General features: G+C 60.7%; 1 protein-coding gene across 2 annotated transcripts; it reads left to right on the top strand.

Moving 5' to 3' along the window:
* The first annotated feature begins 1668 nt into the window (after positions 1–1668).
* On the top strand, positions 1669–13966 carry PPRC1 (PPARG related coactivator 1). 2 transcript variants are annotated; one of them, XM_085325779.1, is made up of 13 exons: positions 1669–2740; positions 3041–3193; positions 3693–3812; positions 4441–7210; positions 7656–7709; positions 8101–8161; positions 8702–8769; positions 8974–9766; positions 11733–11912; positions 12199–12262; positions 12546–12667; positions 12818–12969; positions 13637–13966. In XM_085325779.1, exons 1-13 carry the CDS (start codon positions 2483–2485, stop codon positions 13738–13740), a joined length of 4899 nt encoding a protein of 1632 aa, XP_085181905.1. In that variant the 5' UTR covers positions 1669–2482; the 3' UTR covers positions 13741–13966. The 2 variants fall into 2 exon arrangements, with proteins under 2 accessions (XP_085181905.1, XP_085181904.1); XM_085325778.1 differs by having other exon boundaries at positions 3038–3193.
* The last annotated feature ends 1508 nt before the right edge of the window (positions 13967–15474 follow it).

Below are 15474 nucleotides of genomic sequence, written 5' to 3'. Positions count from 1 at the left end.
CCCCCGCACGGTTGGCAGCGACGCTGAGCTGGAGGCGCGGGCTGCTCATCCCTCCGCCGGCTGCTGCTCCGTGATAGACCTCCTGCCGGCTGGGTGGCTCCGCCGGCGGACGAGACGCCTCTGTCTGTCGGTCGCTGYTGACTCAAAGCTGCACGGCAGCATTTGGCAGTGCAGGGCGTGTGAGTGTTAATGTGCTTCCCGGCTCCTCTGATCGCTCCTGGTATTTCCAGGAAGGCTTGCGGGAATCGCATCCAGTCTGCGCTGTAGATGACTGCCAGCAGGGCTCTCTGCATCTGGCTCTGGGGGGAGCTGGCCCTGGCCGAGGGAGGAGACTGGAGACAGTGAGCWGTAAAAATGCTCTGCAGCCTGCCCTGCTTGGGAGGGGAGGCTGTGCCGTTCTGCAGGGTCTGAGCGGCCTGGCTGTGTCTGCGCGTGGGGTGCAATGGTGCCCCGGTATCACCAGAGCAGTCTCTGCGTGGCATCAGGCTCTGCTTCGAGATGCAGAGCCCTGGGATAGGGAGTCCAGGCTTCTGTGCCTCCTGCCAAGCTCCGAAGGGCTTCAAACTGTTGCTCTTCTGGGGCACTGTACTCGTGCRTGATGACGGGACCGCACGGATGTCTGGTGCCTGTAGGTTTTCCAAAAATGTTTGCAAAGTACTGACCTTGGGCTCCTCACTGTGGAGTGGCAATGGAAGAACAGAGGTTTCTTGCTCTAGAAAAAGAAAGGACTGGAGTTTTTGACATAGAGCTGAAGTGAGCTGRGCATTGGGCTTCCCAGGGACCTAAAAATAGACGTGAGAGTTCGTCACCAGGGCAAGCTGGGCCAGGTGGATACAGAGCAGAACTGCATCACTGCGGGAATCTTGACTTTGATTTCCAGCCTGGCAGCTGAGATGCTGCTGGTCACACCTCCAGGTTGCGCAGGGCTTGCGCTGGGCTGCCTGCCCCGTCTGATAGGGATGTGTCCGCAAAGACAAAAGGCCCGGAGGCTGGGGATTTGGGCACGTGGCGTTGGTGTTTGTGCGTTTCCCAGCGCGTGCCCCCAGTGAAATGCCAGGATTACAGCATGCTGGTGGGGGGGGGCACCCTGCCCGCTTTCCCACCGGTGCCTTTCCCCTCTCTGTGGAAGAGGGTTTCAGAGGCTGGKCAGGTCTTGCACCGGGGCCGGGGGTGTTTTGTCCTGCTCGGGCTTGTGCAAGCTGCAGCACCTGTACACAGCACGGGTGCACTGCATCCTACACAGGCTGCTGCGTGACCTTGACACCGGTGTCCCAGGGTGGATGCTGGGGACAGCCCTGGATCTTGTGAGGCATCTGATCCCTGGGAAAGGGACTGGGCTCCCCCAGCCTGGGGTCTGGCTGAATTTTCCCCCGTGCTGTTTTGGAGGGAGGAAGGCTCACTGTCTGCTGCCTTGCAGCTTCGGGAGGGAGGTGTGTTCTCCCAGGGCTCCGTCCTTGGTCCCGTTATCTTCCCTGGCCGCGTTATCTCTGCATAAGCCCATCTGCAAACAGGAGCTCAAACRCTGTCTCGTGCCGGCGACACGGCTGCTCTGCGTCTTTGCCTCCGGCCGTGGCTGCGATAGCAGGGGCCGCGCGTCCTTGCAGCCCTGCTCGGCCAGGTTGGCCGCCAGCCCCTGCCCTCGCCGAGCATCTCGCTGCGCGCGGGGCTTTTTCTGGCAGTGCCACTGCAGAGTTAGCCTGTAAGGCAGGGCAGGGTGTGGTGCCAAGACCTTGCTGCCTCCTTCTGAAGTTATCGGGCGTTTTCCAAAGCTCCCTGAAGCTGGCTGAGGGGTCTGGAGAGGTCAGGGGACTGGGTAACTGAGGAAACAGTAGCAACAAAGCTCTTTTGGTCCTGAATCATGAACACAGTCAGTGAGGCTTATAGCAGAAATGTCTGGTTAAGGACTGGCAATTGCAGCCGGATACATCCCTGCTGCTGAGTCCTGCACATTTGTTACAAATTTTGTAACATTTTGGGCTTATCTAAAGAGCCAACAGCTAGAGTCAGAGGGGCATGTGACAGTCCATGTGGTGTGGGAGAGAAGCCCGCTTCTCCCTGCCTGGTCATGTGTAAGAGGAGCACAGTATTAAACAGATCCTGGGAATTTCTGGAGTTATTTTGTCTTTACCAATTTCATAACTTCTGAGTGCATGAGGTGTGAATTTTTGGTATGGTGGCATTTGTGGTAATTGAAAGGGTCTCAGAAGTGAGGATCAAAAGTGGCATTGCACTGTGTAGGATTTTGTGCAATGTAGCGGGCTGGTCCAGACCTCTCCCAAAAAGCAAGGAAGAAAAGTCCCAGTGCTGTCTTCAGACCTGCAGCTTGACTGTGTCCCTGACTACCCTTCTTTTGCACGCTTGGAAGAGGGTTTGAAGGTGCTGGGGTTGTTGCTGCGTGTCCAGCTGCTGTTCACGACACAGCTCTGGCAGAGCACAAACCTGTTGGACATCCATCCATGCTGCAGGGAGTGTGCAGCCTCCCATGGGTCTCACGGAGACTGCATTGGGCTCTGGTAGCTGGAGACGGCCGGTGGTGATGGGAGCCTATGGTGATGGTTTGCAAAGCGTTTACCTGGTTCCTCCTGCTGCTTGCCAGAGCTTCTCCCTTGAGGAGGATGACTTGAACTTAACATCACTGGATGCAGAAACCATCTTGGAGGCTGAAGAGATCCTGGGGACGATGCAGAACTACCTCGACTCCTCTGTGATCTCCATCATTGAGGACCTCTCCCTCAATGAGGTAAGTGATCCATGCATGCAGCTCCCAGGGGACTGCAGCTCGCAGAGGCCACCCTGCCGTTGCAGCAAACAGGGACTCTGGGGTTCACCTCCCAGCCTTGGGCATGCTGTGGCCTGAGGAGGGCTTCCCAGCAAGCTCGCAGCAGTACCAGCAGYACGTGCAAGAAACAGTGACCTGGGCTGGTGCAGGTTGCTGCTGCAGCTGCTTTCGCCATGGGTGAGGGGTGGCAGCTTCCCCTGTGGGCTGAGTCCTGCTGCTGTGCCCTGCCGCTCTGTGAGACTGGGCTTTCTCCTTCAGCAGAACAAGGCCTGCCTGGATGCGCAGAATGAGCTGTCCCTGCTGACTGCCATCACGGAGATCCTGGACAGCACGGATGATGAGACCTTGTCCCCCTTTGACACCGTCGTGGATGCGGAGCTGCTGACCTCGCCTCGGGAGCGGGAGAATCCCTCAGTGAGTTGCAGGGTTCTCCCTGCTCTGGGACAAAGCCAGCCCCAACCGCAAAATGCATGGGAAGATGCCCAAACATGGTGATGCCAAGCTTCTTCCTGGCATGGGCATGCCCTGAGGGGGCACAACACTAGTCCCCGGTGCTTTAGGGCAGTCTCTGTGGCTGCTGAGTGCTGTCTGGCAGTATGTGAGAGAAGGGCTCAGCCAGGTCTGGATGCCCCAGGGACTCTGTGAGAGCTCGGGGGGTGCAATTTGATGCAGAGCAAGAAATATGCTAGAAGCTTAGGGAAGCAGTGTGTCCATCTCTGTGACYAACTGGGAGTGTGCGTGCCAGGTTTTTGCTCTCAGGTGGAAATGCCTGGTCTCTGCAGGACTATGATACGGTCTGTCCCACACCCATCGGGTGGCAGAGCTCTGGGGAGAGGCAGAAACTGCTGCAAGGATTGCAAGGTAACTTTGTATGAATTCTACTGCCTCATGCTCCATCCATTTTTCTCACTAGTTTCAGAAGTTTCTCAGCTTATCCCGGCCGTCCTTTGAGCGCGAGAGCCCTGCCCTGGAGCAGCCCAAGGGTCTCTGGCCTCTGAGCAGCAGCAGCAGCAGCATCTCTGTCGTTGGGAAGGTGAGTCCTGAGCAGTGGATGCTAAAGCAGCCCATCTCAAGGTGGTGCTGGGGTAACTGTCCCTGCTGCTGCCCCCTGGTTCTGTGGGAGACACAGTCAGGGTTGGACGTGCTTTTGCAGCGCTGCCCTGGTTTCAGAGCAGCAGTGCTTGCGTGTCGGTGCGTGTGAAATGGCTACTGCCCGTGGCGCGGCAGCGTTGGGAGTGGTGCAGAAGGAGGTGACTCTGTGATTGCTCCTTCGCTCTGCCCCACACGTTAAGTTACATGTGCACCACAGTCTGTTTCCTGGGCTCTGCAGGCCCGTGCCTGCCTTTGTAACCAGTGCAAACATCCTCTCCCAGATGTGATGTCTGCAGGGCAAAGCTGGCCCTGGCTGGAGTGGGAGGAGGGAAGTGCCCTTACAGAGGGGCATTGCAGGCCTGGGGCTGCTGCAGGTACCCCTGTGGGGTTGGGGGTGTCTGGCTCTGTCATCTCTCTTTGTGAGAGTAGAACACGTATTCCAAGTTTTTATCTGCCAGGGGTCTTGCTGCAGACTTGCAGCAGACCCACTGTTTCTTGTGCCTGGGACATCTCAGGTGAAAGCCCTGCGAGTTCAAGGAGCTGATACTGCCTCTGGTTCCCTTTCCCAGACCGACAAAGACCTGATTTGGGACCGTGCTGCTCACAGTCTTGAGGACCCAGCACCACCGAAGAAGCAAGTGTGCAGCACCCCAAGGGTAGAGAGGAAGCTGGGCCGACACCGGGCCCAAGAGCAGCCCCTGCTGCAGCGCAGTGATGGGGAGGAAGAGGAGGAGGAGGCTGCTTTGAGCCCAGAGCTAGGCAGCGGTGTAGAGGCTGCGGAGTTCTGTGTGAGTGGGGCTGGAGTGGCACTGGAGGAGCGTGAAGACCCCTGTATCATCAACACAGGTGATGTGTCCCTGAGTGAGCTGGTGAAGTCCATGCACCCCTACTGCCTACCCACCTTCACTGTGTGCCTGGATCCTGATAGTGAGCCCGTGGCCAAGGAGCTCTTGAATGGTCCCGTCTTGTTGGAAATTGTGCCTGGTGAGGGAGAGAGCATGGAGATCCCTGTGGTCTTGCAGCCGTTGGCCCCTACCTTCYCTGGCCTGGAAACACAGCTCCTAGAAGCAGAGGAGGGTGCTGAGGAGTCGATTCTGGAGGATCACAAGGGGCTGCAGGGAGCCCCTGCCCAGGAAAACAAGTYGGAGGAGGGGGAGAAGAGGCCACTTGAGAAGGAACCCTCCTCCACAGTTCCGGAGAGCAAGTCCCCACCTGAGACAACAGCACCTGGAGCCTATCGTCCAGTGAGCAGCTCTCAGTGCAGCACGGAGGCCCTGGCCGGTGGGAAGCGTGAGAGCTCTGAGAAGGGCCGTGGGCGCGAGAGAGCAAGGAAGAGTCGGAAAAAGAAAGCAGAGGAAGCCCAAAGTGAACAGGCCAGGCCAGGCAGGGACTGTGTGGCCCACCGGCTCCGCTCAGCCAGCTCCACGCGGCCTCAGGCCCTGGGTCAAGCGCCCGCCAGCCAGCGCCGGGCAGCGCGACCCTCCGTCCAGGTGTCGGACTTCCTGGCCAAGCAGCTGGAACGAGCCAGGAAGGAGGGACAGATGGAGCTGCATGCTGACCGGGCCCCCCGGCCCCGGGGCAGACCCCGGAGCACAGCGGGGGCCTCCCTACTTAAAAAGGAGCACGTGGAGCCTCAAAAAGACCCGGAGCCAAAAACAGCGGGTGCAGCCCTGGCTGCAGAGAAGGCTGGGATCGTGGTGCTTTTGGAGAAGACTGCACCAAGCACGGAGGAGCTGCTGGCAGTGGTGCAGCCCAGCCCAGCAGAGCAGGATGAGGCCAAGGAGGGGACACAACTGCCTGTCAGTCAAGACAGCAGGAACTCGGAGGCTGCCTCTCTGCTCCCCAGCGGGGAGCAGGGTGTGGGGATGGAGCCGCCGCAGAGCCTGCAGGCGGCAGAGCTGGCCGAGGGCCTGCCCAGGGAAGCCAAGCCCAAGGCCCTGAGCCTGCGAGAGTACCGCATGCGCATGCTGCACCGGCAGCCTGGCCCAGGCAGCAGGAAGGACAGCAAGAAGCAGGTGGCCAGCAAGTGGCCCAGCATCCCAGAGCCCCCGACTGAGCTGGCAGAGATCCCCTGCTTGGTATCGCCCGCGCGCCCAGCCACTGAGACAGCCAGYGCCCAGAAGAGCCCGGAGAAACCTGCCAGCCCTGTTGCTGTCTCTTCTGCCAGCAAAGCTCCCACCACTTCGGCTCCAGCTCCGGCACCCCCTGCTGCTCCACTGCCCTCCGCAACACCGATGCCTTTTGTTGCACCAAACGTGCCCCCAGCTGCGGGGACGGCCCCCACGGGGATGCCGCCAGCCTCTGCCGGTGCTTACGCCCTTTACCCATCAGTGCCTTCCTGGCCCAGCTTTGGCCCGCAGCCCGTGGGCTGCCATGGTTTGCCCCCGCCGCCCAACACCGGCTCACCCAATGCTTTTCACGTGGTGCCTGGCCTCCCGCCTCCAGCCATGGCCTGGCCTCCGCCTGCCATGCCGCCCCCACCTCCCTTTGGCCCTGGCACCCCCTATGCCCCGGTAGGGTGGGCCCCGCCGTCCTACTGGCCGGGAATCCCCCTGCCACCGCTGGTGCCTCCCCTGGCGTACGGAGACCCCGGAGCTGCCGTGCAGGGTGCTGCGGCTGCCGCCTTCCCGGCTGGCAGCCAGCCTGGCGCAGCCCTCCTGCACGGGCAGCCTTCCCCGGCCCCCGCGCTGGGCTGCCCGGAGCCGCCCGCCTTCCTGGCGCAGTCACCCGCGGCCCCCGCCAGCGAGGTGGGGGTCGCAGCTGGTCAGACCAGGCCGACTGCCAGCAGGGTGTCTGACCCCAGGCGGCAGGCACGGCTGGCAGGGGAGACCCCCCTGCCCAAAGTCTCTCCAGGACCTGCCCCTGCCCAGCCCCTGGCAGCCCCTACCCAACCCAGCAGGGTCCCTCTTGCAGCTCCAGCCCAGCAGGCAGCAGCCCCTTCGGCTGCCTCCACCCAGCCCCTGGAGGAGCCCCCAGTTTTGGCCTCCACCCAGCTCACGAAGGCCCCCCCAGCGGTCATCTCTAGCCCTACCGAGGTGTCTCCTGCTGCTGTCCCTGTTGGGGAGTCTCCTGTCACCCACCCCATGGAGGAGGCTGCAGGGCCAGGCAAGGGGGCAGAGGAGAAGATCTTGCTGGAGACCAAGACAGCTGCCCAGCAGGAGCCCCCCAGCCACAAGCCCATCTCCCAGGCCACTGCGGCACCTCTAAAAGCAGGACGAGAGAGCAGCCTGTCTGCCAGGGCACCTCCCGCACGGCCGTGGAGACATCAGCCGCTCGTCAGCCTCGTGCAGCCCAGTGACAGCAGCAAGGATATCGTGCAAGCTTTCATCAGTGAGATCGGTGAGCGGGAGCAGGATGGCAAGGTGCTGGGCAGAGCACCCCAAGGCAGCAAGGCTGTGGTGCTCCAGGGAGCTGTGGGTAGCAGGGCTGGTTTTAGCCGGTGTTCCTGACAAAAGTTTTGCCTTTAGGGTTGCCCCATGCACTAGACAGTCTCTTCCCAGTGCTCTGCYGGGATGTTTCCTCCTGTGGGTTGATCGATTGGGCTTTTTACACCCAAACTGGTGTCTCCTGGGGCTTCTGGGCCAGGCAACCTTGTCCCTGCTGCCAGAGGTGCAGAGCAGAGCTCCCGCCACAGACATTGTGGCTGCTTCTCCCCAGAGCGCGCCGTGTCRCCAGGGCAGGCTGGCACGGGGTAGCGTGCGGCCAGTCTCTCGGTGCTGTGCCTCCCCTTGATGCCAGGAGGTTGCTGGCTGACCTGACTTGCCATATTCTCTTCTTGGCCCAGGCATCGAAGCCACTGACCTGTCCAGCCTGCTGGAGCAGTTTGAGAAGTCTGAAGGTGCGGATGCGGCACGCCGTTCCCTGCGGGGTTCCCTCTGTGCTGTGCCAACGTCCCCAGGATGTCTGCGCTTTCTGCCAGCGTGGGAGTGGGGTGGTTTTGTGGGCTGGGGTTACCCTGCTTGGGTCCATCTTTCTGGGGCATCTCTGCTCTGCCTTCATCCCCCTTCTGCCCTGTGGAAGTGGCTGGAGATCTCTGGGGCAGTCAAGGGGGTAGTGATGAACCTAGGAAGAAAGGGGATGCTYAGCAGCTTCCTGCAGGAGCTGGGTTGCTGTGAAGCATTTCCGTTGCTGTGCCTGGAGTGGTCTGTGCATGCCCGTATGCAGGGTCTCTTCCCCTTGCCCCCCAGTCACAGCCTCCCATCACCCTCACATATGTGCTGTCTTTGTAGCCAAGAAGGAGGAGGCTCCCGTGCAGCCCTCTGAGGACAGGYGGCAGGTGGCAAGCTCTGGGTGAGTATGGAGATCTCTGCATGCCTCGCCCAACATCGCGCTCCAGCTGGGGTGCAAGCKTGGGGTCCAAGCTTGGAGTCCTGCAGAAGGGCCTCGAGTGGCACTGTGAGGCTGAACCCTGTGTTCAGCAGCAACACAGGACAGCTCCTGGTCCTGGCAGGGGTCTGAACTGCTCTGGGGCCTCCATCCGCTGGCCTAGGAGGGAGTGAGCTGAAGCTAGTCTGAGCTACAGCTCTTTGCTCGGCTGAAGGCTAGAGTTGGTGGTAAGGGGACTGTGGCAGAGTTTGGCAAAGGCAACAGCGAGTAGGTTGGGGCTGTCCAGCTCCAGCATTGGAGCTCTCTTAGACCCTCTGTGTGTCCCCTGCCTGCGGCAGCTTGGACATGTGCTGAGTGACCCATGACCACCTCCATTGCCTGGGTCCTGCAGCAGTGCCACAACTTGTGTTGGGGGACCCTGTGAGCCTGCCCCTATGCCTGCGGCATAAGGATGGGGCAGGGATTTAGCTGCTGCTTACGACAAAGCTCCTTTCCTGTTCTCAGATCCGAGAACCAGCAGGACAGGAAGCCCCCAGACAGCCTACAGGCCTCTGAGCTGGCCAACGTGGCAGGTAATACCTGGGAGCGAGGCAGGGGTTTGGCAGGGGAGCTGGTGGTGTCCTGGCAGGGACTGTCACTGGGACTGGAGTTTGCTGAAGGGGTCCCCAGGGCTTGAGAGGAGCTGGGTGGAAGTCCTGACCAGGGGGTTGCAGCAAGCAGCTGCTCCCATCTCTGCTTTGCCTGGGTCCACTCCTGAAAGCCCCATATTCCCACAGGCCTCACCCCGCCAGCAACACCTCCCCACCAGCTCTGGAAGCCGTTGCCTGCTGTCTCACTGCTGGCCAAGACCAAATCGCCTGGGTCRGGGCCCCAGGAAGGGACCCAGAAGACCACCAAGCTCACAAAAGCCAAACAGCTGCCCCAGAGCAAGCTCCAAGGGAAGAGCCCAGTGCCTGCTCCACCTGGCTCAGCCCCGAGCCACGTGTGCTTGGGAGACCACGATTACTGCATCCCGGGTACGGCACGGCTGGAGAACAGCACCGGCACGCAGCCCCCGGCCGAGAGCGGCTCCCGCTGGAACGTCAAACACCACCGGGACATCACTATCAAACCCATCTCCTCCTTAACTAAACGGACGCTGGACCAGCCCAAGCCCACCCTGCCAACCCCCACCACCGCTGTGGGGTCCAGCCAGGAGCCCCTGGGGAAGGCCTGCCTAGCCCCCCTGGATTATCGGACTAGCATCCCCAGCAAGGCCATYGCAGGGTGCAGCAGCCCACCAACCTCGGTGCTCCTATCTCCAGCCGCATCCCCCTGTCGGGACCAGGAAATGCGGACTCCCAGTGCCCAGCCCAGCCGTGCTGCTGCCAAGAGGTCCCTGCGCTGCTACCGGAGACCCCGGGACTCGCCCAGCCCTTCTACTGGCAGCTGGAGGGCTGGCAGGAGCCGTGCCAGCCGCTCTTTCAGCTCCAGTTCGGATGGAGCTAGCGAGTCCTCATCTTCGTCTTCATCCTCATCTTCCCGATCCCGGTCAAGGTCGTTCTCCCCACCACCCAAGAGGTGGAGAAGGTAAGTGGTGGAGTGTCCACACACTCTTTGGGCATTGATGTCTTGCACAGCTGTGCTGTGATCAGAGTGTTTTGAGAGGGGGCCCAGACACCACTTTACAGACCTGCTGTCATAGTGATGGCACCTGGCTTCCCCCCTCCCATCCCGTGTGGTCACTCTGAGGTGAGGCACAGCTCGCAGTGTAAACTGGGAGAGCTGATGTGACGCTCTGCCAGGGCAGTTGGGTGTCTGGCTGKTGTGCTAGGCCCATCTGGGGGGCACATCTGGGCAGGTGTGCTTGGAAAGCTGTCCCCACGCAGGATTTTCAAGGCTTAGCTTTTTCACACTTTCTCAGGGAGTTAACGTGGTATTAGTGTCTGTGCTCTGAGCCTGGTGCAGCCCCAGSTGTAGAAATGAGATGAGCAGCAATCACAGCAGGGAGGTGCTGGAGCAGAGAAAAGCCCTGCTGGCTTGACCTGCATCAGARGATTCCTAACACTCCTGAGCAATGTGGCTGTGTAGCAAGGCAGGGCAGCTTGGTCTCTCAGGGAAACATTTCTTTTGGTGGTTTTGTGTGTCTGGGTGATGAACCAGGATGTCTTCCTGCATAGCCTGTCCTAGCTGGGGTGAGAGGCACTGGAGCTGGTGAGGTACCAGCCTCTTCCTGGACGTCAGCCAGTTTCAGAGACACCCCTGGTTGCTGAACGTGAAGGGCTTGTCCAACCAAGGCGCCTCCACCAGTGGTCAATAGGGCTGCAGGAGAAGGGGGCGAGCATGTAGTGATGCGGCTCAGGGATGTGCCACATTAGGCTTGCTTTTTCAGCAAGTGCAGCTTGACCTGTGCTGGGAAATGTCCCTTGTGGGCTGTACAGTCCCAGCCTGCTGTCAYCCAGGAGCATGCCCAGAATGGCATGTGTGGCAGTGCCAGGCTGCAGGCCCCTTCCTGGGCTTGGTGCCTGGGCTGGTCCACAGTGAGGATCACCTGTGGACAGYGTATTTAGAGAAGGGACTCTGTTGCTGGCTGGGAGTTGTGCAGCTTGTTCCCAGAGGGGTTTCAGTCCTGCTGCCCTGAAGCTTTGCCTGGGCCTGCCAGAGGAGCGCTTTTGCAGGCAGGAGGCAGTGGGCCCGGAAGCCAGGCTCTGTCCCAGTCTATCCCATGCCCCTCGGTGCAGTCATACACACTTACACTCTCTGTTCGCTTGGCTTTTCAGTGCAAGGTGGATGTGACAGCTCCAATGTTATTCTCATCCCCACCAGCACCTGCTTGTCCTCAGCCTGCAGGACCCCCAACCCTGTGCTCCCCTTCGGGAGCTCAGCACAGCAGCTGTGCTTGCTTCTCCCCAAAGAAACTGGCCCTGTTCCCCATAACCCCACGCCAGGAAGGCTGCGCTTCCTCCTCTAATACCCAGCAAGGCCAAAAGGGGTCAGTTCTGAAGCACGGAAGCACTGATTCTCCTTCCCTGCTCCATCCTGTGGCTCTCATAACAGCCGTTTGCCYGAGACCTGCCTGTAAAGTGATCATCACAGCCATTTGCACGTTGACCTTTCGTCCCAGCAAGGCTGTGATGTCTCCTCGCTCGCAAGCCCTCAAGTCAGGCCCTGGGCTATCGCAGGACTGCCACGCTGGCTATGCAGTGGGGCTGTGTGCTGTGGGGCTCAGCACAGTAGTCTTTGCCCCCTCAGGCCGTGCCTACATGCCACAGTTTCTTGCTCTTTGGAGGCTGTGCCTGCTGTGACCCCCAGCCCGTTGGACTGCAGTGCTTGTAGCAGAGTAGAGCAACGTATGCTGCTGTTGCTGCCCCCATCAAACTCGGGCAGATGTTTCCATTGCTCTGTCTGCCCTGGGGAGCCTGGTGGCTCCTATCTGAGTAGGGATACTAGGTACCCCAGGGTTGTGGGAGGGCGGAGGTCTTTGTCTTCCCTGGGGCCTCACAATGATGGGTGCAGGGAGGGTTTGGTGCTATGCTGGGTCTCTCTTTCCCCCCAGATACCGCTCAAGATGCTCCCACAGCTCCTCCTCCCGCTCCAGCTGTGGGTCATGTGGCAGATCCCGAGACAGGTCCTCATCCTCGTCATCCTCCTCCTCCTACTCATCCAGATCCACATCCCGCAGTCGGTCCCGGTCCCGCTCCCCCTCTCCACGTAGGAGGAGTAACAGGCGGAGAAGGTGAGTGTGGTGCCCGCTTCCCACCCACCTTCCCCCAGCTGGGCTCCTCTGCAGGGATGTGAGCCCTCTCTGAACCTTCTTCTGGCCTCCCTTCCCAGGCAGGGGTGGACCTACTCCCTGTGTGCCTCCCCAGGGTGCTGGCCTTGTCAGGCCCAGGAATAGCTCTTTGCCACCCTCGGCCCACGCTGCTTGGCCACAGGAGCCAGGGATGGGGCTTTAGGYGAGGTGCCCTGCCTTCAGCACCCCGCTTGACTCTGCAGCTCATATCTGCTTTCTGCCCTGCCAGATACAGTTACGATGCGCAGGACCACTACCAAAGGCAGAGGATCATCCAGAAGGAACGTGCAATAGTGAGTGCTGGGCGGGCTGTGGGGCTGGAAAGCTGGGAATGGGAGGCCCTGGGGCTCCCTAGCCACTCCCCACGGTTCAGAAAGCTGTGGGGTATGGCCTTGCAGGCAGCACTGCTGGAAGGCCTGGCCAAGACATGGTGCGACTGGGTGGTGATGGGCAGGTGCGTGCTTTGTGGAGGAGGGACCTGTTCGTCAGGAGGCCCTGGAGGCAGTGAGTCCTTGGGCCTAGCTAGCTGGGGTGCCCCCATGCCAGCTCACAGGGCCTGTGCATCCCTGCCCACAGGAGGAGCGGCGAGTTGTGTTCATTGGCAAGATCCCCAGCAGGATGACGCGCTCGGAGCTGCGGCACCGCTTCTCCGTGTTTGGGGACATCGAGGAGTGCACCCTGCACTTCCGCTCTGAGGGGTAAGAGCTGTGGGGGCACGGAGCAGCCCTTTTGCCTGCCATGGCTCCTCTTACCCTTTTCCCTATCCCTCAAGGGGACGGATGTTGCAGGATGGTGCAGGGTGACAAATGTACTGTGGTGTTGCTGATCTCCTTCCTTGTCTGGTACAGGGACAACTATGGCTTTGTTACCTACCGCTATGCTGAGGAGGCCTTTGCTGCCATTGAGAGTGGGCACAAGCTGCGGCGTCCAGATGAGCAGCCATTTGACCTGTGCTTTGGCGGCCGCCGGCAGTTCTGCAGGAGGAACTATGCCGACCTGGGTGAGTCACAGCAACCCCCAAGCTGGGGAGACCGCTCTAGATCCCCATCCCTTTCCTGTAGCCCTTGGCTCCTTCCTGGATGCACAGGGGAAGGGGTGAGGGCATCTGGGCCATGTCTATTCAGGTTGTCTGCACTGGCTCACTGTTACCATGCTGCCTCCCAGGAGAGGTGAATGAGGCTGAGGGGCCAGGGTAGTTTTGCTGCGAAGCCAGCGGGTCAAGGATGGTTATTCCTCTGCGCAGCACCTGGGAAGGTGCCCTGGATGCTATGTTTAGTTTGGGACCCTCAAGAAAGATGGAGAAGCTCAAGAGGGTCCTAGGGGCCTGCTGGGGTGGGCAGAGCCTTGCAAGCAGAGGTGAGGAGTGGGCTATGAACACAGAGCAAATGGTGATCAGCCCCAGACCTGCAGCCTGGGAGCTCTTTGGGGGCAGCCAGGCCTGGGGTTAGCCGCATCTAGGGCTGGGGTTAGTCCTGCCCCAAAGGGAGGTTGGATGGGTCTCCAGGGCCCTGTCCCTCCAGCGCTACGGCGGTTTGTGACGGAGGCCAGGCCAGCTCTCACCCTGGAGCTTGGCATGTGAAGCGAGATGGGAAGGAGTCGCTGCAGTGACTGCCAGAAGCATGGCAGTCTCCCCATGGCTCAAGGCAGCCTCTCCTTGTGTCTTCCAGACTCAAACCGGGAGGATTTCGATCCAGCCCCCGTCAAAAGTAAGTTCGACTCCCTGGACTTCGACACGCTGCTGCGGCAGGCACAGCGCAGCCTACGGAGGTAGCGGCAGGCAAGGCGGAGCGCCCGCCCCTGCTTTTGTACTGAAATACAAAAGACAAAAAAGTACGGAGAGAGAGATGGGTTTTTAAGAAAAAGAAAAAGGAAAAAAATTTGTTTTATAACCAATATTTAAGGAGGATGGGTCATTTCCCTTTGACGGGAGGGGCCCAGGCGAGTGGCAGCCCCAGGCTTGCCACAGCCCTGTAATAAATGTGGATGCCCAAACACCAGCGCTGCCTTGTCTCCATCCTTCGTGCGTGCCCTCTTTCCCAGGCACGTGTGCTCGGGCTGGGCCCCCTCGGGGCCCGAGGGCAGTATAGCTGTGCCCGCGCTGCTCTGTGATCATCTGTGGCCCCGGAGAGAAGGCAGAGCCAGTGGGGGAGAGGGAGCAGAGGCCGTCAGGTGCACTACGGTCCTTGGGAATGAGCTTTCTGGGGAAAGTGGAGAAGGACTTAAAGTCACGCCGGCTTGCTGAGCYRTCTGTGCAGCCCCCAAAGGGCCTGWTGTGGGGTGCCTTTGCCCCCGATGGGTGCTCAGGCTTGCTGGCTGGCCCCTGCCTCCCGGGCGCATCGGTGCACGGGGCTCAGCACTCCAGCTCTGTGGCAGCTGGCTGGATCTTCAGCCTCCTGCTGTGTTTTGAGGCCACGTGTAGCTCCCTTGGTAGCCACGGAGGGGCAGTGCAAGATCCTCATCCGCAGCCGCTTCCCAGCGCCGGGATGGGATACAGAGGTCCTGAGCCCTTTGCTGTGGCGGGAGCATGGGTGGGGGGAGTTGCCCGCTCTCTGAAAAGTGTGGGGAACCTGCCGCCCCCGGGCTGGGCCCTGCAGGGGGCAGGGACTGAGTGCTCCTTGCAGCATCAAACCCCTGCGTGAGCCGGGCTGGGGGGTCCGCTGGGTGCAGGCTGTGACGTGGCAGGGGCGTTCAGCCCTGCTGGTGCTGGCGAGCCCAYGTGTGTCACGTTCAAGCCTCTGAGGCGCTTTGCGGGGTGCGTGGGATTGACCAGCGGTTTCACGGAGCCAAGGCTGACGCGCTGGCCGGAGCCCAGGCAGGACTTGGCTGTAGATGCCCTCTTGGGGTGATGCCCCTGCTCCAGTCTGCATGCCAAATGATTTGAGCTGTTTCATAGCTCAGCCCCGGGAAGGCCCCCACGGTGCCCCGTGCTTGGCAGTGAGGCTGCCGGTGGGGTGAGGCCCTGGGGCGAGCTCCCACCCTGCCCTGCCCTGCCTGGCGCTGGACTTTGCCCCAGGGAGGGTCTGAGGAGGTGGCAGCACGAAGGTCTGAGCAGGCTGCTGGGGGAAGGCGGATGAGGGGCTGTTAAACAGTAGTGCAGCCCTTCTGCCCGTGCTCGGTTGGGGAGGAGCTCCAGCTCAGCTGGAGGCTGCCTGCTGGCCCTCSTGCTGCTCGAGGGGGTGGGCAGGGAAGGCTGCAGCAGGGGTGAGGGCCAGGACACCCCTCTGCCTCTGTGTGCAGTGTGACTGGGGCAGGGACACGGACGAGGATGTGAACATCCCTTCCCGGAGCTGTGGGAAGCCCCTTGCTCCTGGCACATTTGCAGCCCCTACCTTGGGCTGAAGGCAGCTGGGGACGAATGCCGTGCTGACAAGTATGCAGACRCAAGCAAGAGCACTGCTGTTCAAGCAGCTGTGAAAACACCTGTAAGCTGGTTCAGGTCTGAAGAAGAGTTCATGTCCCCGCAAGCTAGACTGTTTTTTCTGGCTGCATTAGCCTATCTGAAAGT

This window comes from Rhea americana, unplaced genomic scaffold (genome assembly GCF_003343005.1).
Source record: "Rhea americana isolate MKP2758 unplaced genomic scaffold, rheAme1 scaffold_122, whole genome shotgun sequence".
NCBI lineage: Eukaryota > Metazoa > Chordata > Aves > Rheiformes > Rheidae > Rhea > Rhea americana.
The sequence above is the reverse complement of the archived record's forward strand: the minus strand, read 5'-3'. Positions and strand labels throughout refer to the sequence as shown.